Source organism: Camelina sativa, chromosome 5 (assembly GCF_030686135.1).
Source record: "Camelina sativa cultivar CO46 ecotype springtype chromosome 5, ASM3068613v1".
Taxonomy (NCBI): Eukaryota; Viridiplantae; Streptophyta; class Magnoliopsida; order Brassicales; family Brassicaceae; genus Camelina; species Camelina sativa.
In genome coordinates this window covers 8,634,640-8,661,046 of record NC_141884.1, presented here as the reverse complement: position 1 = coordinate 8,661,046, position 26,407 = coordinate 8,634,640, and the positions used below count along the sequence as shown (strand labels likewise).

The window sequence follows — 26,407 nt, the reverse complement described above, 5'->3', positions numbered from 1 at the left end:
CACAGCCCACTTCTACGATTAGGTGTGGGAGCCGCATACACAGCCACCACATGAACTACCATCTCTCCATTCGTAACTTTTGCATGAATGAATTGATCTGAAGACTCTACAATGCTCACTTCACCCACCTCCGATCGCCATAGCAACCATAGTCCACCACTCTGCCCTACTGCTTCTACCCGAAACGAATTAGCAAACCCCAAGCCATAACAGATACTACTAGCTCGATCCCCACTCGCATGTGTTTCAAACAATGCTAACATATCTGTATGAAACTTCTTCATCATATACCGGATCGATCTCCGGAAGTTAGGTTTATTTGCCCCCCGGCAATTCCATAGCAATACATTCATCATTAACTTACAATACAGGTAGCGAACCACCGGGGACCAACTTTAGACAGCCAGAGGGATCTCCGCCTCCGCTGGCAATCCTGCTCTATCCACAATCTCCATACCATTGAGCTCCGTCGCCAACAGTTGTGTACCCGCCAATCCTCTCGCATCATTTGGTCCCGGATCCACGACCACCGGAATCTCCACCAGAGCTCGATTAAGGTCTTCTCCCGATCTCCCCATAACACTGCTCTCCATTCGTAACCTCTTCCCCGATTCAGACAGCTCTACTTCCCCTTTTGTTGGGCCGAATACTAACCCCCTAGCAGGCCTGTTAGTATTAGCCTGCTTACCTGTAGCTACACGTGGATCCAATTTCTTCCTTCCTGAGGCCCGTTTTTCCTTCACACCACCTTTTGGGCCTAATTTCCCTTTCTCAGCAAAGCCCACTGGTTTGCCACCCCTTGCCAAAACCAGACTCCCTTCCTTACGTGTATCATTCCCATAATACACATTTTCCTTATTTGCATCCCCTGAAATCCCGACCTCAGTCATATCCGCAGAGATATTCTCATCTCCCAAACTTCCAAAAGGATTAGATACCGTAATATTCGCCATTTGTTGATTTTCCGGGATTCCCTTGGTCCTACTTTCCAAAACCGGGCGTGAGCCCCCCGCCGTGAACATCACCGCCTTATTCACTTGCTCCGACCGTGTCCCCTGCCGCCGAACCACCGTGAACCCATCCCCTCCATCCTTAGGTACACTAACTTCTGTTCCCACAGTAGCTCCCGGTGCCACCACCGGCTCCGTTGTCCTTCCCCGGGGACATGCGTGAACCAGGTGCCCATAGAGACCACATTGAGAACAAATAGCGGATAGCCCTTCATACGAGACAAAATATCTCTCTCCATTGATTAGCACCGTTCCCTTTAATGGCCTCTTAAGATTCACCTCGACACACACACGGGCAAAACGAGCCCTCTCAAACTGCAACGTCGTCACATCCACCTTGATTGGTCTTCCCAAACCCCGTGCAATGCTCATGAGGACATTTTTGTGATAGTAACTAAACGGAATATCCGACAACCGAACCCATACCGGAGTAGTTACTATCTCATCCTTGAGCGGACATTTTTTAAATCACTAGTTTAATAACATTAAATTTCTTAGGATTCTTTAAAATATATGATTTAATAACATGGAATTTAATTTGTTATGTTTATCCTCTAATAGTTCTTTCGTCTCTCCAAACCAAACCCTAAATTATTTTACATTCATATGAATTCTTTTTCTTTTACGTGCCACGACAATTTCTGAAAATCATGATTGGTCAAATCTTTGTCCGGATCTCTTGCGATCGATCTTCAAAATCTTAAACAATAAGGATTTTCATCGAACAATTTCTAAATATGCATCATACTCATTTTGTTAGTTTTATAGGATGTGAAAATATAACAATTGAGGTAATTAATCTATGTATAAGTGAGTTTATTTATAACATTTGTAATTTATTAACAAATTTTTTTTCCAAATTTTAAAAATTCATTTCAAACTATAACATTTATGATATATAAAAGACAAATATTATTTTTGTAAAATTATCCGAATTTAAATTTTCAAAAGAATTTTAGCAATTAAAGATACCACCGTAAATTAATTATTAATTTACACTGTAAAATAATAAATATTAATTAATATCACTACAAAATTAAAAAAGTATATAGATCCCAACATTATTAATTTATTAGATCCGATAAAAAAGTATAGGCTTAATCCAATTTCGGAGTCCTCTTTTAATTTGCTTAACCTAACTTGGTAGACAAGGAACCTAAGAGTTAGAGAATCAGAGAGAGGAAGAGATGACATCTCCAGGAGACGTCGACTGGTCGGAGACTCAATGGCGGACATGTAGTGATGGGAGGTCAGCTGACCTGCCCAAATTTTGGGAAAAAAAAATTCTTCACAAGTTTTAGATTTTGCTTTAACTAGTTTTATGAGTCCAGCCTAATTTACTTTAACCTGCCCAATCAACTTTTTCTAAAGTTAATTTTTTTAAAAAATTATATTTAATTTTAGGCTTAAACTAAACCACATTCTACAAAAAAAAAAAAACACTGAAAGATATGATGCTTAAAGTAGTTCTGAACTTTGTGGACAAAGATGTATTCAAAACTATTATAAATAAAAACGTGATAAAACTTTTGTAGGACTTTTTTATAACATTGTAAAATGTATTATATTTATATTAAGTGTAAATTTTTTTTTTAATGTTTTGACCTGGATAAAAAAAATTCCTGGGTCCGCCATTCGGAGATGTGTTCCGATGCCATGCAATTGATTTTCGAATGCTTAAGCTGTTCAGATTTTCATCGAGCAAGAACCGTTTGTTCAAAGTGGTACTCTGCTTCGAAATCATGCGTTGCAGCATCATGGAATAGGTATCCATGGATGATACTTTTCCCGGAAAAATCTTCCGTCTTGAATCCTTTCAAGGGTCTGTTCACTAAGTTGTCTGACACAAATTCTTGTAAGCTGTTCGATCCTCGAGAAGAAAAGACTTACATGACAAGATCATATCTCGGAGACAAATTGTCCGAGAGCCGTAGCCTCGCGAGTCATGGTAATTGGATACTGATGATGAATCCGAGTCTCGATTTCTACGTCTTGAACGTGTTTACCTGCGAGAGAATCTATCTTCCGTCTCTATCACTCCGAGGTCAAGTGAGATTCCAAAGAAAAGACGGTGGTGGGTTATTCCTCGAACACTCTTGGTTAAATCGTGAGACGATCATCAACAGGTATATCGAGACGGCTGTTTTGTGGATCGATGAGAAGACAAAAGATTTTGTCGTTTGTTGGATTTACAATGATCAGTACTTGTTCTCATACAAGAAAGGAGATGATTCTTGGTGGCACCTTGAAGGAACAAAGTGTTTACATATGGCTTACAAGGATCAAAAGCTCTGTGTTTATACCTCTGACCATCTCATCAAGATTCTTGATTACTCTGGTGATATCCCGGTAGAGATCATCGAAGAAAACCCTTATTTGAATCATCCTTTTTACTATGATCCGAAACCGTGGGAATACATTTGGAAGAGGAGATTAGCGATCACGACTTCAGGAGATGTTCTAATCATTCTGAGCTTAAAAGGAGTCCTTGAGTACCAAGAGAAAATTTTGTTCTACATCTTTAAGTTGAATCTTCAAGCCGGCCAGGAATGGGAACGAGTAGATTCTCTGGGCAATGAGATATTGGTTTTTGGTAAAGAAGAGATTCTTGGAGGAGTCATCTATTTCGTTCCTGATGATGTTTGGCCGGAGGCGGCCAATAATGACCTTCAAATATATACCGGTGCCTTTGATCTTTCAACAACCAAAATAATATGGACTCTACCTCAACTTTATTATTACGTGTACAACATTCGCTATCGCTGGATTGTTCCAGGGATCTGTTAAGAATGTATCAACCGCGGTTCCTTTTTAGTTTCCAATTTTATTTCTATTTATTTATTTCACTAGGACTCAGACCCTCCGCGAGAGGAAGTATTTTAGAAAAAAAGTAATTTAAATTTAAAATTTAGAATTATACATTATGAAATTATTTGAATGTAACATAATAGACACAAATATTATTTAGAATAGACGCAAATTTGCAAAACATATTGTTTAAAGTATTATAAATATAAAATATTTTTATGAAAAATTATGGTAAAGAGCTACAATTTAAAAAAAAAATTATTATGACAAAGTAATTCTTACTGAAAATATTAAACTAATGGTTATAATGAGTAGTGTAATTTTCTATTAAATAACTATAATTAAAAATATATTTAATAATGAGTGAAACAGTATCAACGGATAATTAAAATTAAAATACACAACTCAAAAGAACAAAATAAAATAAATTTTAAATGTTAAAATAGTTTTTAACAAAAAGTTACGATAAATAGACACAACTGTAAATTCTATATTAAGTTTTATTAAATTTTTATATTACTATAATCATTTCTAAAATTTTAGTTAGATGATAGAATAACATTGAATATTAGATATAAAAAATAAAAAATAATTTTCAAATTATTTAGATTTAACATAAAATGAAAAATTTGTTTCAACGAAGAATGATTTGTTAGTTATTGATGAAGAGTCAAATATATAGAGAGTTCAAAAGATATGACTATTTAAATAGACACACCTATTAGAACGAAAAATTGTGATAAAAAAATATGAATAAAATATAGTGAAAAGATACAACTCTACAATGAACAAATACAATTGTTTGAGTTTTTTAAAAAGAACAAATAAAATCAGTCTTTTTACAAAAATGTACTACGAAAAGTCGCAACTGTTGTTCTCATTTATTCAGATTGTTATTTTTTTAAAAAAATATTAAAATATTTTTTTAATGGAAAGTTAAGATAAATAGACACAACTGTAAATTAAATATTAAGTTGTATAAAATTTTTCTACTGCTATAATCATTTCTAAAATTTTAGTTAGATTATAGAATATATTCAATTATCTAGACTCAACATAAAATGGAAAATTTGTTTCAACGAACATGTTAGTTAGTGATGAAGAGACAAATATAAAGAGAGTTCAAAAAGCATGACTATTTAAATAGACACACCTATTAGAACGAAAAGTTGTGATGAAAAATTATAAATAAAATATAGTGAAAAGACACAACTCTACAATGAACAGATACAACCGTTTGAATAAAAAAACAAATAAAACATTTTTTTACAAAAAGGTACTACAAAAAATTGCAACTGTTGTGTCTGCACTTGATTATACCTGCAAACTGCTTCTAAATAGAAGGCATCTTTATTACCATATTCAAAAGTCAAATCCAAAAGATCATTATATAATCCATCTAACTCTTGGAAAAAGACTCTAGGTATAAAATTAACTAAAAGTTGTAAATTAGATTCATCATTCCAAAAATCTTTTGTTAAATCAAGAATTGGAGGAATCTCTTTACATTCAAAAGAATGAATGCTAGAGAATAATTTAGAGAGCTGTAAAAACCGTTGAGATTGAAACTTTATATTATTTGTTGTCATGGCAAAAAAAAAATGAAAACAGTTCAAACAGAAAAATATATATAGATTTCAAAAGATACGAATATTCGAATAGACACAAATCTACATTGAATAGTTGCAACTTTACAAAAAAGCCGTTACACTGAACAATCGCAACTTTGTGTAAAACACAATTTAAATTTTCTACAGATTTTTTTGGAAAGTTATCCAAAAAGTATGATTGAAAAAACACAACTTTTGGTGGCATTTATTCGGATTGCTATTATATATAGGTACTTTCATTAATTTTTTTTATATAAAACTAACTAAAAGTTGTAAATTAGATTCATCATTCCAAAAATATTTTGTTAAATCAAGAATTGGAGAAATTTCTTACTTTTAAAAGAAAGAATGCTAGAGAATAATTTAGAGAGTTGTAAAAGTCGTTGAGATTGAAATTTTATATTATTTCGTGTCATTGCAAAAAAAAAAAACAGTTCAAAAAGACAAATATATATATTTCAAAAGATACAAATATTCGAATAGACACAACTCTACAATGAACAATTGCAACTTTACAAAAAAATCGTTACAATGAACAATCGCAACTTTGTGTAAAACACACAATTTAAAATTTCTAAGGATTTTTTTGAAAAATTATCCAAAAAGTACGATTGAAAAAACACAAGTTTTGGTGGCATTTATTTGAGATAGATTCATCATTCCAAAAATTGTTTGTTAAATCAATAATTAGAGGAATTTCTTGATTTTTAAAAGAATGAATGCTAGAAAATAATTTAGAAAAATAAATAAACTGTTGAGATTGAAGTTTTAGTTGATTTTGTGTCATGACAAAAAAATAAAAACAGTTCAAACAGACAAATATATATAGATTTCAAAAGATACAAATGTTCCAATCAATACAACTTTACAGTGAACAGTTGTAACTTTTCATAAATAACCGTTTTAATGATCCATCACGATTTTTCAAAAAATATCTAAAATGTACGATTGAAAAAACACAACTGTTGGTCGCATTTATTCGGTTTGTTATTATTATATAGATTACTCTTTGGTGACTAATGTGACTTAACTAGTTAAGCAGAGTTTTCAAGAATCATAGTATATATGTGACTTTTGCATTTCTATAGTTTTCAAGAATCATAATTTTTGTGTTACATCATTATATATATTCCTGCGGCAAATCATTCATCTATTAACCTCAGCCATGTGCTTGTTTACCCAACATCAGTTCTCAATCTGTAAGGATACAGTTTCATAGTCATGATCTGAAGTGTGTTGCAGTCTATGGCAGAGCCGTTTCAATATTCGAAAGACACAAATATTAATGGATTCAATATTATGTTTTAAAATTTAAATGATTTGATTTGGATGATTTTAGAGAACTTGTTATGATTTTATTATAGGGAGATTCTCATAAATAGCACAGTTTTAAGTTTTTCTTCCAATATTAGCACACACTATTGAATGTTCCAAAACTAGCACAAAATTATAAATCTTTAATTCTGGGAAATCTAATCATTAAATATAATTGTCTTTTTATCTCATCGACGATTACAAATATGAAATTTTCATCCTCCGTGAGATTCGAGATTGGGTCAAAGATATGGCGGAGACTCACAATGGTGGTGGTAGATGTCCATTTATTTTCTTTTTGTTTGGTGCTTTTGTTGTTTGATCGCAACTCGAAAATTATGAGGTTGTGAATTGATATAGTGGCGTGGTTGGTAGCTCTCAAGTTGACGTCTCTCGTCGATTTTGGATTGGCTTCTCCTCTACCGTTCCTGCTTTACTCTGGTCTCTGCATCTCCAGTTCTCTCTCTCTCTCTCTCTCTCTCTCTCTCTCTATGCTGAGAAGCTCTCTCTCTCTCTCTATGCTGAGAAGAGATAATTTACAAACTGTTATTTCTTTTGCATGCTTTTTTCTGATTGGTACTCTGGTTTTTCTTGTAAGGTTTCAAATTGGTAGATTTGGGACTAATATTTTGAGATATAAGCTTATACAGATGTCCACATTGATGAATTTGCAGGAAGGATTGTTGAGAATTCAAGAAAATAAAAGGTTTGTTCGTATTTTTGAAATTCAGGAAGCACAGTTGAGAATTCAGGAAGACTTTCCTCAAACATATTTCTAGATTTCAATTTTTATTGCAAAAACTAGGATTGAAGATTTCTCCAAGCTACTTACGAAACAAGATGCAAGTGTGATTTGGATATATTTAAAGAGAGTGTGTTGACATTTCATAGGATTATATTCTTTTATCCAGTTTTACTTTATCTGTTTTTAGACATGTATGATGCTTGTGAAACATTTTTGGATTGTTTTTGTACTTTTGTGTTTATGCGTCATGACTGTGTCATATGTTTATGTGTTAGCACTTAGTTTTAGCAGTGATTGAACTTCAAGAACGATTCTATAAAAATTTGGGAATAATTCTATGAAATTCAAGAAAGATTCTATGAAATTGAGGAAGGCTTACTTGAACTTCAAGACGACCTTCATAATTTTTTTTGGATTTTCTAACATCAAGATGTGCATAAAAAAAAGTTATTACCACTTACTAATGGAGTAATCTACTAATATTTGACACATTGAAGCAAAACAAAAAGAAAATCATTTAGAAATACATTTATTTAAAATTTAGGAAAGATACAACAATACTCAGGAATGACTCCTTGCAATTCAGGATCGTTTTCATAAAAAAATGATTGAAATATCATATGAGATTACATCTTTTAAAGATGTTTCCTGTATAAACCTCATAATGTTTGAAAAACAATTAATGCATAAAACTCATCATATTGGAGTAATCTATGATACATTAAAGCACCACAAAAAAAAAAAAAGATTCAAAAATTATTCATGAAGGATTGAGTGATGATGTTTAGGAAGGATCCTTTAAATTCATGATGGCTTTCATAAAAAGATAAAAAGCTGAGCTCTTTGGCAACTACCATGATTTGAATCTTAAACGTGCAAAAATCAAGCACCTTTTTCACGCTCTTCATTCCCGATCTTGGGATCGAAATACTCTCTCTGCTCCCACTCTTTCTTCGCTCGTTCTGCCTTGTTCAGTCTCTCCAATGTATCAGAGTTTCGATGCTCTGTAAGAGCTTTTTGAAAAGCTTCAATTGCAGGTTCATAATCTTTCGAGCAATTCACCATCTTGGTCAAAGTAGTCCCTTTCCTAGTCAAAGCTTTAGGTACCATCTTGTAATCTGAACTAAGCTCTCTACCCCTTTCCACTGCCTTGTCACAATCCTTAATGCACTCATCGTACTGAAATCAAAACACATTGACATTTTAAAAACTAATCACCATTGTCCCTCAAAACCAATCAAAATCATCATTGTAGCCTATCATCAAAACCACGACCAGAAAAAGTGTCGTTTTAGACTCATCACCTTCCCTCAACTCAATCGCGTCGCAACATCCCTTTTTTTTAGACTCATCACAAACTCTAACTTCTGAATCCAGTGGATAAATCTCACCGTAGCCACAAAGTTTTTGAAAAAGATTATAGCGTAAGACTGAGCCACCACTACTTTAGATCCCCACCACACCAAAACAAATCGAAGTTCATGAGACAGTCCACATCCAAAGTTTTCACCGCCGATGATGATCGAGTACTTGGTCTTCTTCTCACCCAAATGAAAGAATCACTCCTTGTGAGCAGCTGGGAGACCAACTAATTGGTTCAAAATTGAGACAAGTGGTAATCGGATTGGACTGGATCGAGATTTTGTTTGGAGTCGCAGACAAAGTTCCTTTATTATATTGTAGAAAAAATCCAAATCTTATTTGAAATCATTATATTTAGACTTAACTAAGAAATTCTCTAAAATATAAAGTTTTTTAAAATCAAATTTAAAATCACTAGTTTAATAACATTAAATTTCTTAGGATTCTTTAAAATCTATGATTTTGATAACATAGAATTTGTTATGTTTATCCTCTAATAGTTCTCTCGTATCTCCAAACCAAACCCTAAATTATTTTACATTCATATGAATTCTTTTTCTTTTACGTGCCACGACAATTTCTGAAAATCATGATTGGTCAAATCTTTGTCCGGATCTCTTGCGATCGATCTTCAAAATCTTAAACAATAAGGATTTTCATCGAACAAGGACCGTTTGCTTAAACTGGTACGTCGTGTCCGCAACATGTAAGCGAACTCTGTATCCATGGCGAATTCTATTGAGAAAGAACTCTAGTTTGTTGTACGATCCCGAAGATGACGACAAGATCCGAGAATTCGAACATCCCGAACTCGACTTGTCAGACTATTCCACAACCAAAACCTACTGTATCGCTGTCTCCAGCAACTGGCTCCTGGTGGCAGATCTTCGTCTAAATTTCAATCTTTTGAACGTGTTTACTCGGGACAAGATTCACCTCCCGCCTCTAGAGTTATCGTTTTTTGGGATTGAACAAGATGATGACTACTTAGAGGAGTGGGAGTACTACTTCGATCGTGGGGACATGGTATCAGGATTAGCTGTTGTGTGGATTAACGAGAGAACAAGGGATTATGTAGTCGCTTGGGCTTGCAAACGAAACTTCTTGTTCATGTTCAAGAAAGGCGATGAAGCATGGCGAAAGAATCTTCAAGGCACAAAGTGTAAAGATGTGGCGTTTAAGGATAACAAGCTTTATGTGTTTACTCTTGATAACTACATCAAGATTCTTGATTTCTCTGGAGATTTCCCGAGAGAGTCCCTCGAAAACCCGTATCTTAATCATCGGTTCACCTTCGAGATGGCACGAACAGAAAGCATTTGGAAAAGGAGATTACTGGTCACGAACAAGGGAGAGGTTATGGTCATTCAGAGCTCTAAAGTGTGCAAAGAAAAGTATGTGTTTCAAATCTTTAAGATGGATTTTGAGAGTGGGAAATGGGAAAGAGTAGACTCTCTTGGAGATGAGATGTTGATTTTTGGTCATGGAGTCACTGTAAGAACATCTGTCGATGATGGTGGTTCCATCTTTTTCGTTGGAGATGATCTTTGGCTAGATCAAAAACATTGCGGTGTGTTCCATCTTGCGACAAGTACAGTCACATGGTCTGAACAAATAGGTGATGCTTACTCGGAGATTCCGCGGTGGTTTTTTCCTGGATATGCTTAAAGGACGTTGAAGGAACCGAATGGGAAAGAGTATATTCTTTAGATGAGATGTTGTTGGCTTTTGGTAATGGGTTCATCAACAGCAACAATTCTATCTATTTCGTTTCTGCTGATGTTTGGCCGCCTGTGTCTAATCCAACCTTTCAAAGTAGTACCGGTGTTTATGATCTTGCTAAGACCAAAATAAGCTGGTCTCGGTTCGCTTTTTGCTTTGTCCAACGTTCGCTGATTTGTTCCAGGATCTGATAAGAAAATATGATTAACCTCGGATTCATTCCTTTCTCTTTTCTAGTATTTTCTTCCCTCTTACTCTTTCATGTTCTGTTTACATACATCCACATTTGCGATTAAGCACAGTTTCAAGAATCAGAGAATCTAATCTATTTGAACAACTCAAGAACCTTTTTCTTTTGCTCTGACTTCATCATAGGATGTACATTGGATTATGTTTAATGAATGAACTTGATAATAACCAAGTTTATAAATAATCAATGACCTCAATGATTCTGAATTTAACTTCAAAACTTCTAGCAATAATGTGATCAGATCATTTTCACTTCATCTATATATCTGTCCACTTCTGCTGCTGTTGGATGAGGTTGTTCATGAACTCTAGGCTGTCTCACAATAGGAGGAATCAACTTCCACACTGTATAGAAAAACCATAAGAAAAAACCCAAACTCATCACTAAGCCAATATGGCATTCACTTACCTAATTGGTATAAGGATTTTGTAACTTAATCTCTCTCATTTAAAGCATCTGTTAGATCAAGAGCTGAAACCATTTAGTAAGTACATTTAGGTTATCTCTTTAATTGTAATATTACAGCTTTCAGTTTATCCCCATAAACGAAAGAAAAATTTAACGTTGATCACATTTACAAACATTTGTTGAAAAAGTAGTAGTATTTTTAGTAGAATTGATTTGGACCGACTGTTTCCCACTACGGCTTTAATTTCATTCGATGAGAATAACGTAACCATTGGGATTAGCCCTGCGAGTTCGGGTATACGGGTCGGGTCGGGTCGGTGGGTTTTCAAAAAATCCACTGAACATAACCGAACAAAAAATCGTTTCGGGTCGGGTCGGGTCGGATGAGAATTGGTCTTGGGTTTATCCGGTTTAAATCTTAAAATCGATTGAAATCCGTACAAATCCAGTTTAAACCGGTTAAATTACGTATAATTTTTTTGTTTTTATTAAAAAATAAAACAAATCGGGTTTCGGGTCGGGTACCGAACTAGATTTTCAATCCCTCCGAATAAAACCAAACCCTAAATTTGGTTGAACCGAAACCCGAAATTTTCGGGTCGGGTCGGATCGAATCGGGTCGGGTCGGGTTAAAGTCGCAGGCCGAATTGGGATCATGGACTAGTACTCAAACCTTGTCGGCCGGACCAGAGAATATTTTACAAGCTTAAACATAAAGAAGAGAAATATACAGAAGATCACCAGAAAAGAAAGGAAGTAGGAGTCTCTCCACGAGCAACTATTAAGAGAAACAAATTAAGACTTACACTCAGCTTTAAATATCTCTATATACTTGTTTAAACAATGTTGTAGAAGTTTAATCCTACTATCATGTGATATATTATTAAAAATGTCATTCCATTTTAATTAATTTAATCATATACATAAAAGTAAGGTTTCACTCACTACTTATTGGTCAATTTCCTCTTTAATATTTCTTTTTTAATTAAACTTAAAATTCAACACATCTAATCATAAACATAAACTTCTACTTTAAATTTACTATTTACTACTAAATTGTAACTTAAATTACATAAATTGTGAATTGACTATTGTTTCCCTCCATTCATTTTCAATTAAACACACTATCAATTATAATTGTAACTCCTCTAATTAAATTATTTTAAAAATATAAACTCCTATCACTTCAAATCTTATAAATAACCATTTCTATATCCTCCTCCACCATATCACAAATTCTAAATATTTTCTTTGTTTTGTTTATATTTTAGCATGGGTTGAAAACTCATTGTAAGTGTTTAATTATACTTTTTGTTGGATATATCTTATATTGTGTTTTCAATTTTATTTCTTTGTTTTATGTATTGCTTCCTTCCTTATTTGTTTTCTTATTATTTTTAATTTTAAATTACATATGTATAATAAAAATTTGATCGCTATACAAAAAACATTATCATGCAAATTCAAAAAAATATTGATTTATCATTGCACAGTAAGATAATCAAGCTAAACAAATCATCTTTATTTTTTTATCTAAAAATCCAAAATACCCGATGCAAACCCTAATGCCCAGGTTTAACGGATTTTGTTTTATATTCTAGATTTTACAAAATTTACATAATTTACGGGTTTAGTCATTGTATCATGTATTGAAGACGGGTTGAAATCAAAGTATGAAACTAAGTAAATTAAATGTAAAAGATTATAAAATGTATAGAGTAAATCAAATAAAACTTCTACTATTATTTTATAACTAACAAATTACAGTAAATTTTACGCAAACATTTTCGCATGACTATCTAGTTCATTCATAAATTACTAAAATGAAAGCAAAATCCATATAACCTCTTTTTGCAATGATGTTTAGATCTTTCCATGTCTTGGGATGTTTCATTCGGTAGTCCATTATCCTTTCCAATCGGTTAAACATTCAGGAAAATAAGGCAATGTTTCTTCTGATAACGAGGATGAAATTATTAATGATCTGGGTTCTAGCACTAGTCTGACCAACATATTGAGATCATGTGTGTCTGAAAATGATTTTCAAACAGCGCTTGTACGTTCGTTCTCTCAGGCAACCGTTGTTTGAAAATCATCTTTCAACATTAAGAGAGAGGCATATTTTTATTAGAATTAATTGTATCATTACATATTAAACTATAAATTTTATTATTTTTAAAATGTAATGATATGTAATGATGTGTCAAGGTTCAACTTCAACAGTCTTCAATGTCAATGTTTATATTATCTATTTAAATTAGAATTAAGTGTATCATTACATATTATTATTCATTCAAAACCAAATACACCATTATTTATTTTCATTATATTTAATTATATCACTACATATTAAAATATATAAGAAAGACATATTTTTTTACAGTTTATTTGTGATACCTATCATCATTTAAAGTACAAAATTAAGATTAGACTATTTGATACTAGAATAATTTTAAGATATAATTTCAATCTTCTGAGCGAATTAATTTTTTTTTAACTTTTAGTGTTTATGGTTTAGATATCCAATATTATATGAGAAATTCTACGAATGTCATTTGAGTTCGTATTTTATGTCACCAAAAGGGATAGGATTAATCTATCAAAAGTTAAAGAGATGCTAATAATGCAATAACCAATTATAAAAGGGCAGTGCAAGTAATGTTCAATTGTATTATGCATATTTTGAAATGGAATGAATATCTCAAGCGATCAAGCCGCACGCCAAGCTCAAACAGCCCTCCCGCCATATGTCTTTCAACAATTATCTTATTGGATACTCGGCGATGGTTTTTTTTGCTAGACTATTTTTATTTATTTATTTTTGTTGTAAAATTAAAATCCCAATCCCACCCAACATACAATTATACAAATACTAGATGAGGACCTGTCCGATGTGCGGCTTTAAAGTTTTATAAATTAAATTAAATTAAACAAATATATATTAAAATTTGTTGTATGTTATTTATAAATTTTATTTCTGTTATAATACACTGATTTATATTTATTTACAAATCTTTTATGTATGTTACTATTAAAAGTATATTTTTTTACACCTAAATATAATATATATTACAAATATATTCTTTATTACCACCTAGAAAATGTCTATATGAACACATTAAGCTAACTATTTTACTTTCACTTCTGCATAGTTTTTTAATTACTAAAAGTGTTGGCTCAAAAAAGATTTTGAATAAAAAATATATTACATAATATACTAATCAGTGATGTATCATCACAATAATGCATGACCACCATGGAGAAAACCTCGGCTCCGTCCTCATCCCTTATGGAGAGAACCTTGCATCCAACCTCCTCTACCATGGAGAGAACCTTGGCTCCGCCTTCCTTCCTTGGGGAGATAACCTTGCGTCCAACCTCCTCCACCTTCCTCCCTTGGGGAGATAACCTTGTGTCCAACCTTCTCCACCATAGAGAAAACCTTGGCTCTGCCCTCCTCCTGTGTGGAGAGAAAATGTTTACGTCTTTTTGCTATCTCAAAATGGCTTGCTCCGACAACCAATGAAAGGAAAAACATTTTTCTAACGTCACAAATTTTTTTGATAGTAACTAAAGTTAAATTTCCCGATGCATTTGTGGAAGTGTCTTTGACACACCATGATGTAGCCTCTGTCTCTGTAATGCCTCAACCGCCACCTTGCTTAGTGAGTCCATGTCCACTCTCAGTCCATGGGCCCACCTTCCTAATCGGGTCCTAAATCTATTCCTGGCCCGTGGACCCACCCATATTTGATTGCCGGTTTGTTAAATCTGGTTGGCTTTAAAAACTTGTTTACCGACCCTAAAAATCAACAAATGATCTTTTCCTGTGTTTTGTCCTCATTCGCAATATATTACATAATATATTAATCATTAAAGTATCATCACAATAATGCATGACCACCATGGAGAAAACCTCGGCTCCGTCCTCATCCCTTATGGAGAGAACCTTGCGTCCAACCTCCTCTACCATGGAGAGAACCTTAGCTCCGCCTTCCTTCCTTGGAGAGATAACCTTGCGTCCAACCTCCTCCACCTTCCTCCTTTGGGGAGATAACCTTGTGTCCAACCTTTTCCACCATAGAGAAAACCTCGACTCTGCTCTCCTCCTATGTGGAGAGAAAATGTTCACATCTTTTTGCTATCTCAAAATGGCTTACTCCAACAACCAATGAAAATAAAAACCTTTTTTTAACGTCACAAATTTTTTTGATAGTAACTAATGTTAAATTTCCCGATGCATTTGTGGAAGTGTCTTTGACACACCATGATGTAGCATCTGTCTCTGTAACGCCTCAACCGCCACCTTGTTTAGTGAGCTCATGTCCACTCTCAGACCATGGGTCCGCCTTCCTAAGTGGGTCCTACATTTATTCTTGGTCGGTGGACCCACCCATATTTGATGGCTGGTTTGTTACGTCTAGGAGGCTTTAAAAACTTGTTTACCGACCCTAAAAATCAACAAATGATATTTTCCTGTGTTTTGTCCTCACTCGCACAGTTCCGATAATCACTTCCAGGAAGGTCACCCAACATGAAGTTCTCTCAGGACCCTTGACCGAAAAAATAAGTACATTTTGGTGACATATGTGGTCAAATCAATTTTTTAAACCTTTCTACAAACCAGGGTGTTAGAGTCTTTGAGCTCTTATGGATCTATCAACAACAATTTATGTTTTCCAATCTATATATCTATGTTTGTTGTAAGCTTGTGTTTTGTTAGCTTATTTTATCCATCCATTAGGTTGATGAGCTTCTACTCGTTATCTCCATTTAGGATTGAATGAATAATTGTAACAATTATGTTTGCAAAAAAAAAGAATGACCAACCAATAATGGTTGAGAAATTAGAAGAAAAATAATTTGGCAAAATTAAAGAAACAACAGAAAATTATAAGTATGGTAATGTATGAATCCCAAATAATTCAAAAATAAAATATTGCTTCCCATTAAATTTTTTTTTCCAATTAAACACAGTTGAAAGCAGTGTTTTTGAATAAATTATTTAAATATGAGACGATCTATGTTTATATAGAAGTGAGTATTTACAAAATTTTGAATTAATAATTAACTGTATATTTTTCTTAATCCCTTTTTCTATTTTTTTTGTAGATAACTTAAAATTACAAATAAGTAAATAATATTATCATTTCGAATTTTATGAAATATATATATATATAATCTCCTTATAATTGTTTTCAAAAACTTTGTTTTTATAAATTCTGTAATTTTTGATAATTATCCTTTTATATTATTAATATTTTTTTAAACAAAATATTTTATTTTTTTTGTAATCAAATTATTCTTATTAAAAATTAATTTTTACATATGTCAAAATATGAGATTGATAACTTGACACATGTTAAAATCTTGTCAATGGCTAATTTTCAAAATCCAACTTTATATAATAAGATTTTATTCCGCTTCACCAAAGAAAAAGTAAATTATTACTACCAAAAAAATAGAAAAAGTAAATTATTACTACCAAAAAAAATAGAAAAAGTAAATTATTAGAATAGATAAAAAGGTAGGCTTAACCTAACTTGGTAGACAAGGAACAGAGTTAGAGAATCAGAGAGAGAAGAAGAGATGACATCTCCAGGAGACGTCGACTGGTCGGAGATGTGTCCCGATGCCATGCAACTGATTCTCGAAAGCTTAAGCTGTTCAGATTTTCATCGAGCAAGAATCGTTTGTTCAAAGTGGTACTCTGTTTCGAAATCATGCGTTGCAGGATTATGGAATAGGTATCCATGGCTGATACTTTTCCCGCAAAAAATTTCCGACTCGAAACCTTTCAAGGATTATTTTAGGCTGTTCGATCCTCGAGAAGGAAAGACTTACATGATAAGATATCTCGGGGACAAATTGTTCGAGAGCCGTAGCCTCGCGAGTCATGGTAATTGGATACTGATGATGAATCCGAGTCTCGATTTCTACGTCTTGAACGTGTTTACCTGCGAGAGAATCGATCTTCCGTCTCTATCACTCCGAGGTCAAGTCAGATTCCAAAGAAAAGACGGTGGTGGGATTTTCCTCGAACACCCTAGGTTTAATCGTGAGACGATCATCAACAGGCATATCGAGACGGCTGTTTTGTGGATTGATGAGAAAGCGAAAGATTTTGTCGTTAGTTGGATTTACAATGCTCAGTACTTGTTCTCATACAAGAAAGGAGATGATTCTTGGTGGCACCTTGAAGGAGCAAAGTGTTTACATATGGCTTACAAGGACCAGAAGCTCTGTGTTTATACCTCTGATCATCTCATCAAGATTTTTGATTACTCTGGTGATATCCCGGTAGAGATCATCGAAGAAAACCCTTATTTGAATCATCCGTTTTACTATGATCCGAAACCGTGGGAATACATTTGGAAGAGGAGATTAACGATCACGACTTCAGGAGATGTTCTAATCATTCTGAGCTTAAAAGGAGTCCTTGAGTACCAAGAGAAACCTTTGTTCTACATCTTTAAGATGAATCTAAAAGGCAAGGAATGGGAACGAGTAGATTCTCTGGGCAATGAGATATTGGTTTTTGGTGATGGGATCACATTGGCAGTAGCATCAGGTAAAGAAGAGATTCGTGGAGGAGTCATCTATTTCGTTCCTGATGATGTTTGGCCGGAGGCGGCCAATAATGACCGCTGCCTTTGATCTTGCAACAACCAAAATAAGATGGACTCTACCTCTACGTTATTATTACGTGTCCAACATTCGCTATCGCTGGATTGTTCCAGGGATCTGTTAAGAATGTATCAACCGCGATTCCTTTTTTAGTTTCCAATTTTATTTCTATTTATTTATTTCATTACTCTTTGGTGACTAATGTGACTCAACTAGTCCCTCTGGGTTAAATGGCTTGACCATATTTGCTCAAAGGCAAATCTTTCTGGCTCTGCAAGGAGGTTGCGGCTGCAGGATCATGGATATGGAGGAAACTACTTAAGTATAGGGCATTGGCTGCATCTTTTTGTAAAGTTGAAGTATGCAACGGCAAGCATTATTCTTTTTGGTATGATAACTGGTCTCCATTGGATCCATTGATTGACATTACGGGAGATAGAGGGCTCATTGACTTAGGGATCACTCGGCACATGACCTTGGACCAAGCATGGTCTACCCGACATCGACGTCGACACCGACTAAACAATCCAAATCTGATCGAAGACGCCTTACACTCGCAATATCAGACTAGAACGTCACCTTCGGGGACATCTGATAAAATTGGAACGATACAGAGAAGATTAGCATGGCCCCTGCGCAAGGATGACACGCATAAATCAAGAAACGGTCCAAATTTTTGAACCACTCATAGGTGGGCCAGTGGTAGGATGGATTTCGGGTTGAGGGTGAGATTCCCAATACTCCCGGGTTTGAATTCCCACGGCTGCAAACACCTTAAGTGGCCACCGCAGAAAAATTTAACATTGGGCTATGCGGCCTCCAGGAACCACTCTTGCTGCCTTCGGGACGCACGCCAAGCCTTCGGGCTAGTGGGCTAGTTAGGGCCCACTAGACTTTGGATACCTGGATTATCAAAAATATATATATATATATATATATATATATATCAGACTAGAACAGAACAGCCTGACCTCGTACTATGGCGAGGGAAGAATGATACGTACAAGGCTACATTTTCTACCACTGATACTTGGAACCATATACGTCCTCCTTCTCCCATCGTCCCGTGGCACCATAGCATATGGTACAAGCATGCGACCCCTAAGTATGCCTTTTGCCTCTGGTTAGCGATCCAAAATCGATTATCCACTAGCGAGAGAATGAGCCGCTGGACCAGAGGAGACTCTGGCAACTGTGTTCTGTGTCTGAACTGCTTAGAAACTAGAGATCACCCCTCTTTTTTTCCTGCAGCTACTCTTCTAAAGTTTGGGCAGCTCTGGCCAAGGGGGTGTTCAAGGGTAACTATTCCACGACTTGGCAAACGATACTTAATTTAACTTCAGGAATTCAACAGGACCGCCAACATGGTTTCCTCTCTCGGTATATTCTTTAACTTGCGGTTCACTCGATATGGCGGGAACGAAATGGTCGTAGGCATGGCGAACCTCCGCTAAATGCAGAGCAACTAGTATGACGGCTTGATAAACAAATTCGAAACCAGTTACTACGATGGGTGATCGACGTTATGATGACGGTTTACTAATTACTACTATGGCTGAGTTCTAGAAGCTGATCTTGTTTTCTTTAACTTTCAGTTTCTTTTATGCTCCATTTATATAGTTTGTTAGGCTAAACATTCAATCACACGATGCACTATTTGTACCAACGTTTTTATCCTTTTGAATATAATTTAACATTACATTAAAAAAAAAAAAAAAGACTTAACTAGTTAAGCAGAGTTTTCAAGAATCATAGTATCTAGTTTTTGTGTTACATCATTATAAATATATATATTCCTGCGGCAAATCATTCATCTACTAACCTCAGCCATGTGCTTGTTTACCCCACATCAGTTCTCAATCTGTAAGGATACAGTTTCATAGTCATGATCTGAAGTTTGTTGCAGTCAGAGCCGTCTCTAAGTTAATAAAAGCCATAATCAAATTAAAATAAAAGGGTTGTTTTGCTAATAAAAGGGCTGTTTTGCTAATAATAAAAGGGCACTCATTCCCACTAACATAAACAAATGCCACTAGACTAAACACATTTTTTGGAAAACAAGACCAAATGTTGTATATAAAATACACCGCATAAAATAAGGTCACAAGCTCATGCTTTATGAGCTTGGCCTTTGGGCCGGCTCTGGTTGCAGTCTAGGGCAGAGCCTTTTCAATATTCAAAAGACACAAATATTAATGGATTCAATACTATGTTTTTAAAATTGTTATGATTTTATTATATTGTAGAAAAAATCCAAATCTCATTTGAAACCATTATATTTAGACTTAACTAAGAAATTCTCTAGAGGGGAGTATTGAACTTGTATTTGGTAGGATTTTAATATTTTAGAATTTTGAAAGATTTGATTGAGTTTTTAGGAGATTTGATTATTTTTTTAAAGTTTTTCTATTTAAAAAACAAGAAAATGAATGTGATTCTATGAGATTTTGTTATTAAACTTTGGATGATTTTAGAATATTTATAGCAAAGATAAATTTACTTTTTGTTAATAAAAGGCACGACTACAGATTTTATGCACAAAAAGCATGAAGGAGTAGAGTGAGCTCTACGACCAGCTTCCGTGTGATAGAAGCTCATCAAGTCGATGTAATCAAAGGGTTTGAAGACTCGTGGATGCTTCTCGTCAATAAGTTCTTTTGGTGAATCTATGGTATAACCTGCTTTTGGAATCATGAACAATCATGCTGAGTATCTCGTCTTCTTTTTCTCCGTTACCCTAACTCGGTGATACGGAGGAGGGATTCTACCATTCCTAAGAGCATGGGCATTGGTGTATACTTGGTTTTGGTCCCCCAAGTATAATAATATTATTTTGAGAGTTTCTTATTTTTGGTATGAGCATTGGTGTATACTTGTATTTGGTCCCCCGATTAAATTAATAATATTTTCAAAATTTAGAAATTTTATTTAACTTAAAAAAACAAATACAGAAAACATAAAACATAAAACATAAAACATAAAAAGGAAAACAAACATTTTATTCAAGTCATAGAAATTTTAAAATTAATCTTCATTATCTTGAAGATGTCAAAATTTAGTCCAAATATGCTCAATCAAATCCTGTTTTAGTTGGTCATGGGCTTGTTTATCCCGAAGTCTTGTTTAACGAGTAATCGTAGTGCTGATATTTGAACCCACACCGGCGGCACTAACGGTATATGTTTGATCCACATGTTCTCCTTGTTGAAATTCAGAAACAATGTTTCGGTAACTGTATGCATGGCGTTCATCTTCGACAATCATATTATGGAGTATTATGCATGATCTTATAACATTTGCCATTTTGTATTTATCCCATAACGAGATGGATTTTTAATAACGGCAAATCTAGCTTGCAAGACTCCAAATGCACGCTCAACATCTTTCCGCACAGCTTCTTGTTTTTTAGAAAAGAGAGATTTTTTCATACCTTGTGGAAGTCGGATAGATTGAATAAAAGTGGCCCAATTTGGATAAATCCCATCAGTGAGATAGTACGCCAAATTGTACTCCCTTCCGTTGACAACGTAGTTGACTTCCGGAGCTTGACCGGTTATTATGTCATCAAAAACATTAGATCGATCAAGAATATTAAGATCGTTCATAGTACCTGGAGCTCCAAAAAAGGCATGCCATATCCAGAGGTCATACGAAGCTACCGCTTCCAACACGATTGTAGGTTTTCCGGTTGACCGTGAATACATGCCTTTCCTAGCAGTGGGACAATTCTTCCACTCCCAATGCATACAGTCAATGCTCCCAATCATCCCGGGAAATCCACGCTGTTCATTCTGATAGAGTAGTCTTTCTAGGTCCTCCGGCGTTGGACGTCTTAGGTATTCATCTCCAAACACTTGGATGATGCCGGCAGTAAACTTGTGCAAACATTTCCGAGCTGTTGAAGCACCAATTCGTACATACTCGTCAACACTGTCAGACGAAGTACCATATGCCAATTGACGAATTGCTGCAGTACATTTTTGTATAGGTGATAGACTAGCCCGTCCGGTAGCATCTTGGGTTTGGCGGAAATATTCGATTTCGGTAGAGAGACGTTCCATAATACGCATGAACAATGGCTTGTGCATGTGAAACCGACGCCGGAATAAATATTCTGGAAATGTTGGAGTGTCACTGAAATAATCATTCCAAAGATTATTGTGGCCTTCTTCCCGGTTTCGCTCGATAAGTATCCTCTCGTTTGGCTGGTTTGGTTCCGGAATAATATGCGAAGCATCATAAATATTTTCTAAATAAGCATCAAAATTATCACCATCATCTCCTTGGTAGTGATAATGAACATCATCTCCTTGGTAGTGATAATGGTTTGAAGATGATCCCATATTAAAGAAAAAATTATTGGAAAGAGTAAACTTGTGTTTAAGAGAAAGAGAGAGCTTGTAAAGAGAAAAGAATGAGATAGTGTGAATGTTTTTTGGCAAATTGATCTGAACGCATATATATAATGAAAGGCAAATTGATCTTCTATGTGCACCCCGTGATTGCATTTTTGTTTGGTGTTGCATTTTGCTCTGATTGAGCTAACAATCCCGTGATTGAAATGTACATCCTTTACGTGTTTAACAGGTACATAATGCCAAGCAATCACAACCCGTGAGTTATATAACTTTTACAAGTATCAGAACCCAAGTCATTACAAAACAGGATTGATATACACACATCCGAGTAGTACAATCCGTGAGTTATTACATGTCTGTGAGTTATACAACTCTTACACATCCGTGAGTTATACAACTCTTACACATCCGAGTTATTACATGAACAATATACCAAACAGACATAAAACAATAGCCATTACACCAACAACCAGGACATCAATTACATTTCTAAACCTATTCTCTTTACGTAGCTCAGAGAGCATTTTCCAACATTACCAGCTTCTGTTCTGTGGCATAACTCTGATCCCTAACATGATTGATATCTGATTCATAGTCATTGAATAATGTTAAATAATCTACCTTCTGCGACATCACTTCATATCTTCTATCCGCATCTCTCATCTCCTCCATTACAGCGACATCCCACCACTTATGAATATGCATCTCTCCATCATCAACATTTGGGCATGTGAAGAACCTACAAAATGTCAACCAGAATACGCGTGAACAATGAACAAACCAAGTTATTACGCATAAACTTGGATCATACAAAAGCCAAGTAAACTCATATATGAAATCATACCTTCTGTTGTAGCTGTTGGACAAAATAGGATGAGCTCCACAGTAACAAACTTTGGGGAATCCATGCTCCACCTCGGGTTGAGGTGGGTATTGACTCGACTCAACCGTGAACCTCAACGCACTCTCTGCTTGATCCTGTAGAATCAAAGCCTCTATTTCTCGATCCGCGGTATCCTCTGAGTACCTACCATACTCATATGATGAGTCAGGCTGAGAGTAGCTATAGTCTTGGCCCATTTCTCAAGAACCCTGAAGATAAAAGAAACAAGCAATGTAATTAATTGACTTAATACTTTGGTTAATACTTTCATTACTACTTACGCATAAACTTATATCATACAAAAGCCATGTTATTACGCATAAACTTATATCATACAAACCAAGTTATTACGCATAAACTTATATCATACAAAAGTCAAGTAAACTTGTGCAAACATCACTTTAAAACATAGAATACAAAAGCCAAGTAACTAAAACACGAAATACAAATCAAACAGGACATACAAATGCATAGAAACTTTAGCAGGAAGTACAAACAACAAACACATATCTAGTTTCTCAGAAATACTGAGACACTATCTTGTTCATAATAATTTCTTCACTCGCATTCAAGGGTTCTTTTTTGGCTAAGAGAGTGTCTAGGATGGCCAGCTTTTGTAGTTTCTCCTTCTCAGCCAATTCCTCTTTCTTGACATCCCACATGCTCTTATACTCAGCAAGACTCTTCGTGTTTGTGGACTGAGAATTGTTTCTTTTCACCTTTGCAGCTTTGACCCCTTCTGGCCTATCCTCACAGTTCTCAACATTGCAGCTTGATGATTGTGAACCTTCGGCAGCTGGTTTTCTCTTTGTTGCAGGCAGAGATGGAGGCGTGTTAATAGCATTAAGGCTTAGCCATTTCTGCTCATTCTTTAACAGACACCAACAATGTTCAAGGTTGAACCTCTTGTTATGCTCAGTGAAGTAGATTTCATGTGCATTCTTTAGGATATCAATTTCCGAATGCCCAGAACTGTTCAGTCTCTCTGCAGTAGCCATTGCCGCACAAAACTTGTTAGTTTGGTCATTTATCTTGTGCCAACGCTGCTTGCAATGTGTCACCAGCATCTGTTCCCCACTATTTCTAGCATGAGGAGTGTCAGCATAGTACCGGCTAATCCTCGTCCAGAAGCTTCCTCCCTTTTGTTGATTAGACACAATGGGATCCTTTGAAGTGTTGAACCATGCAGAGATCAGTACTTCATCATCAGCAGGTGCCCATGTATTTCTCTCCTTGCGCTCCACTCGTGTATCTTGAGAAAGAGGTGGCGCCTCAGAAGGTTGGGAGCTGAAAGCAGGCATTTGTGAGCTGTTCTGTCCAGAAGGTTGATAACTTTCAAAACGAAAGTTTTCATCTCTACCAACGGATTCTTGACTGTTAAGCAAGTTTAAGTAAGAAGAAGACTGATAATATGGATTCGTAGAATCCATATGAAAATACTTAGAGAATGAGTATATAGTAGAAGGAATTAGCTAAGAGAATGAGTATGGAATAGAAGGGATTAGCTAAGAGAATGAGTATAGAAAAGAAGGGATTAGCTAAGAGAATGAGTATAGAAGATAATTAGAGAATGAGAGAGATTTATAATGGAAATAGTGAGAAGTTGGTTGGGGTTTAATAAGTAAAAAGGTAACTTGCAATAAGTTACAACACATAATGAGCTAACAACCACAGTCTAATCACAATTTATGACAAGTACAATTCAAAAACAGCTATGAAGTACTCGTTAATGGCTCATTCAATTTAAAGATGGCAAAAACGGATATGAAGTTGGTATTACTATCTACACGGTTGGTGTCTTTAATTACAAGTACATAGTACATGAACAATACGCATGACAATGAACAAACCACACAAAAATGCTAATGAACAATGAACAAATACGCATGAACAATGAACAAACCACACATAAATGCTAATGAACAATGAACAAATACGCATGAACAATGAACAAACCACACAAAAATACGCATGAACAATGAACAAATACGCATGCACAATGAACACACCACACAAAAATGTCACCCAACAAGAAACCATAATCAAGAATCAAGCATACCAATTAACAATTGCTTTAGCAATTACTAGTTAGACCAAGCTATACACAAAGACTACCAATTAACCAAACTTTAGCTACCAATTACTAGTTAGAACAAGCTATACACAAAGACTACCAATTAACCAAACTTTAGCAATTAACCAAACTTTAGCTACCAATTAACATAACTTTAGCTAAATCGATAATCCTACACAAAAAGCTATAAACAAGCTATACACAAAGACTAACCCTGAAGCAAATCATATATATCTCAAATTGGAGGAAGAAAACATACCTTAAATTTCGCACAATTGAACCGCCGGAGAAGCTTCGGGAGACACAGAATTTGGAGATCGTCTTGCAATTGGTGGTCCTTCGTCGCTGTCGAGATGGAAGGGAGGATTTGAAAACTTGCTCTCGAGATTTCGTCCGGTCTTAACCCTACCCAAAGACGCCGGACAAGCTACGGAGGACAGAGAATTTGGAGATAGGCGTGAAATCGGTGGAAAAGCCCTCTCGAGATTTCGTCCCGTGAAATCAGTGGAAAGCCCTCTGGACAAGCCGTCGCCGTCGAGATGGAAGGGAGAATTCGAAAAGCCCTCTCGAGATTTCATCCCGTCTAAAGACGCCGGACAAGCTACGGGAGACACAGAAGGTGGAGATAGGCTTGAAATTGGTGAAATCGGTGGAACAGAGGAAGACATCCACGAGGGAATTCCGTCGCCATCGAGAAATGAGAGAGAAATCGAAAATAAATCTCTCCATCCTTCGTCGATTGTTAACCCTACCAATAGACCAACGCCAATCACAAGCTTCCACGTCTCCAAGTCGACGATAGAAAAACGTCGCGTTTTAAGAATCGTTTTTTGGGTTTTTGGCTTTTTTTAATTTTTTTTTTTAAAAAAAAATTAGGGGACGGTTGAAGAATACACCGATACACATGCTCTAAGTGCCTGCAACATCACCAGGAACATGAAGCTATTCCTTCTTTTTTTTCTTTTGTAACATGACGATATCATGTAAAAGCAAACAAAAACAGAACAACCAATCATGATAGAAGAAAGAGAAACCTTAAGTGAGAGAGGGCCGGGGTGAAAGTGATTGGAGCAAATGAAATTAACCGAGGTTAGTGTTGAGATTAACCTGCAACAAAAAGAGAAAAGAGATAGTGAGAAGAAGCACAAGAAGAAGATGACAAAACAAAGTCTATAAGAACCTAACAAGCAAAGGTTAGACAAAAACCAAGGTGGGAGATTCATAAATTAAAATCAT

At 35.2% G+C, this 26,407-nt stretch overlaps 2 protein-coding genes, 1 non-coding gene and 3 pseudogenes across 4 annotated transcripts; 4 read left to right on the top strand and 2 right to left on the bottom strand.

Moving 5' to 3' along the window:
* Nucleotides 1-395: 395 nt before the first annotated feature.
* On the bottom strand, nt 396-1,382 carry LOC147943413 (uncharacterized). The gene has a single exon (XM_087512232.1). The coding sequence runs from the start codon at nt 1,380-1,382 to the stop codon at nt 396-398; it is 987 nt and encodes a 328-aa protein (XP_087368358.1).
* Nucleotides 1,383-1,660: 278 nt separating this feature from the next.
* LOC104789033 (putative F-box protein At2g33200 pseudogene) lies at nt 1,661-3,797 on the top strand (annotated as a pseudogene).
* A 5,639-nt stretch (nt 3,798-9,436) lies between these two features.
* Nucleotides 9,437-10,988, top strand: LOC104789032 (putative F-box protein At2g33200 pseudogene; annotated as a pseudogene). Its single transcript, XR_015598064.1, has one exon. The product of XR_015598064.1 is annotated as a putative F-box protein At2g33200 pseudogene (transcript).
* Nucleotides 10,989-16,605: 5,617 nt separating this feature from the next.
* On the top strand, nt 16,606-17,980 carry LOC147943412 (putative F-box protein At2g33200 pseudogene; annotated as a pseudogene).
* A 450-nt stretch (nt 17,981-18,430) lies between these two features.
* Nucleotides 18,431-18,534, top strand: LOC147943411 (U6 spliceosomal RNA). The gene has a single exon (XR_015558710.1). It is a non-coding gene; the product is annotated as a U6 spliceosomal RNA (small nuclear RNA).
* Nucleotides 18,535-23,615: 5,081 nt separating this feature from the next.
* LOC147943410 (glutathione S-transferase T3-like) lies at nt 23,616-24,527 on the bottom strand. Its single transcript, XM_087512231.1, has one exon. It carries the CDS (start codon nt 24,525-24,527, stop codon nt 23,616-23,618), a length of 912 nt encoding a protein of 303 aa, XP_087368357.1.
* Nucleotides 24,528-26,407: the final 1,880 nt, after the last annotated feature.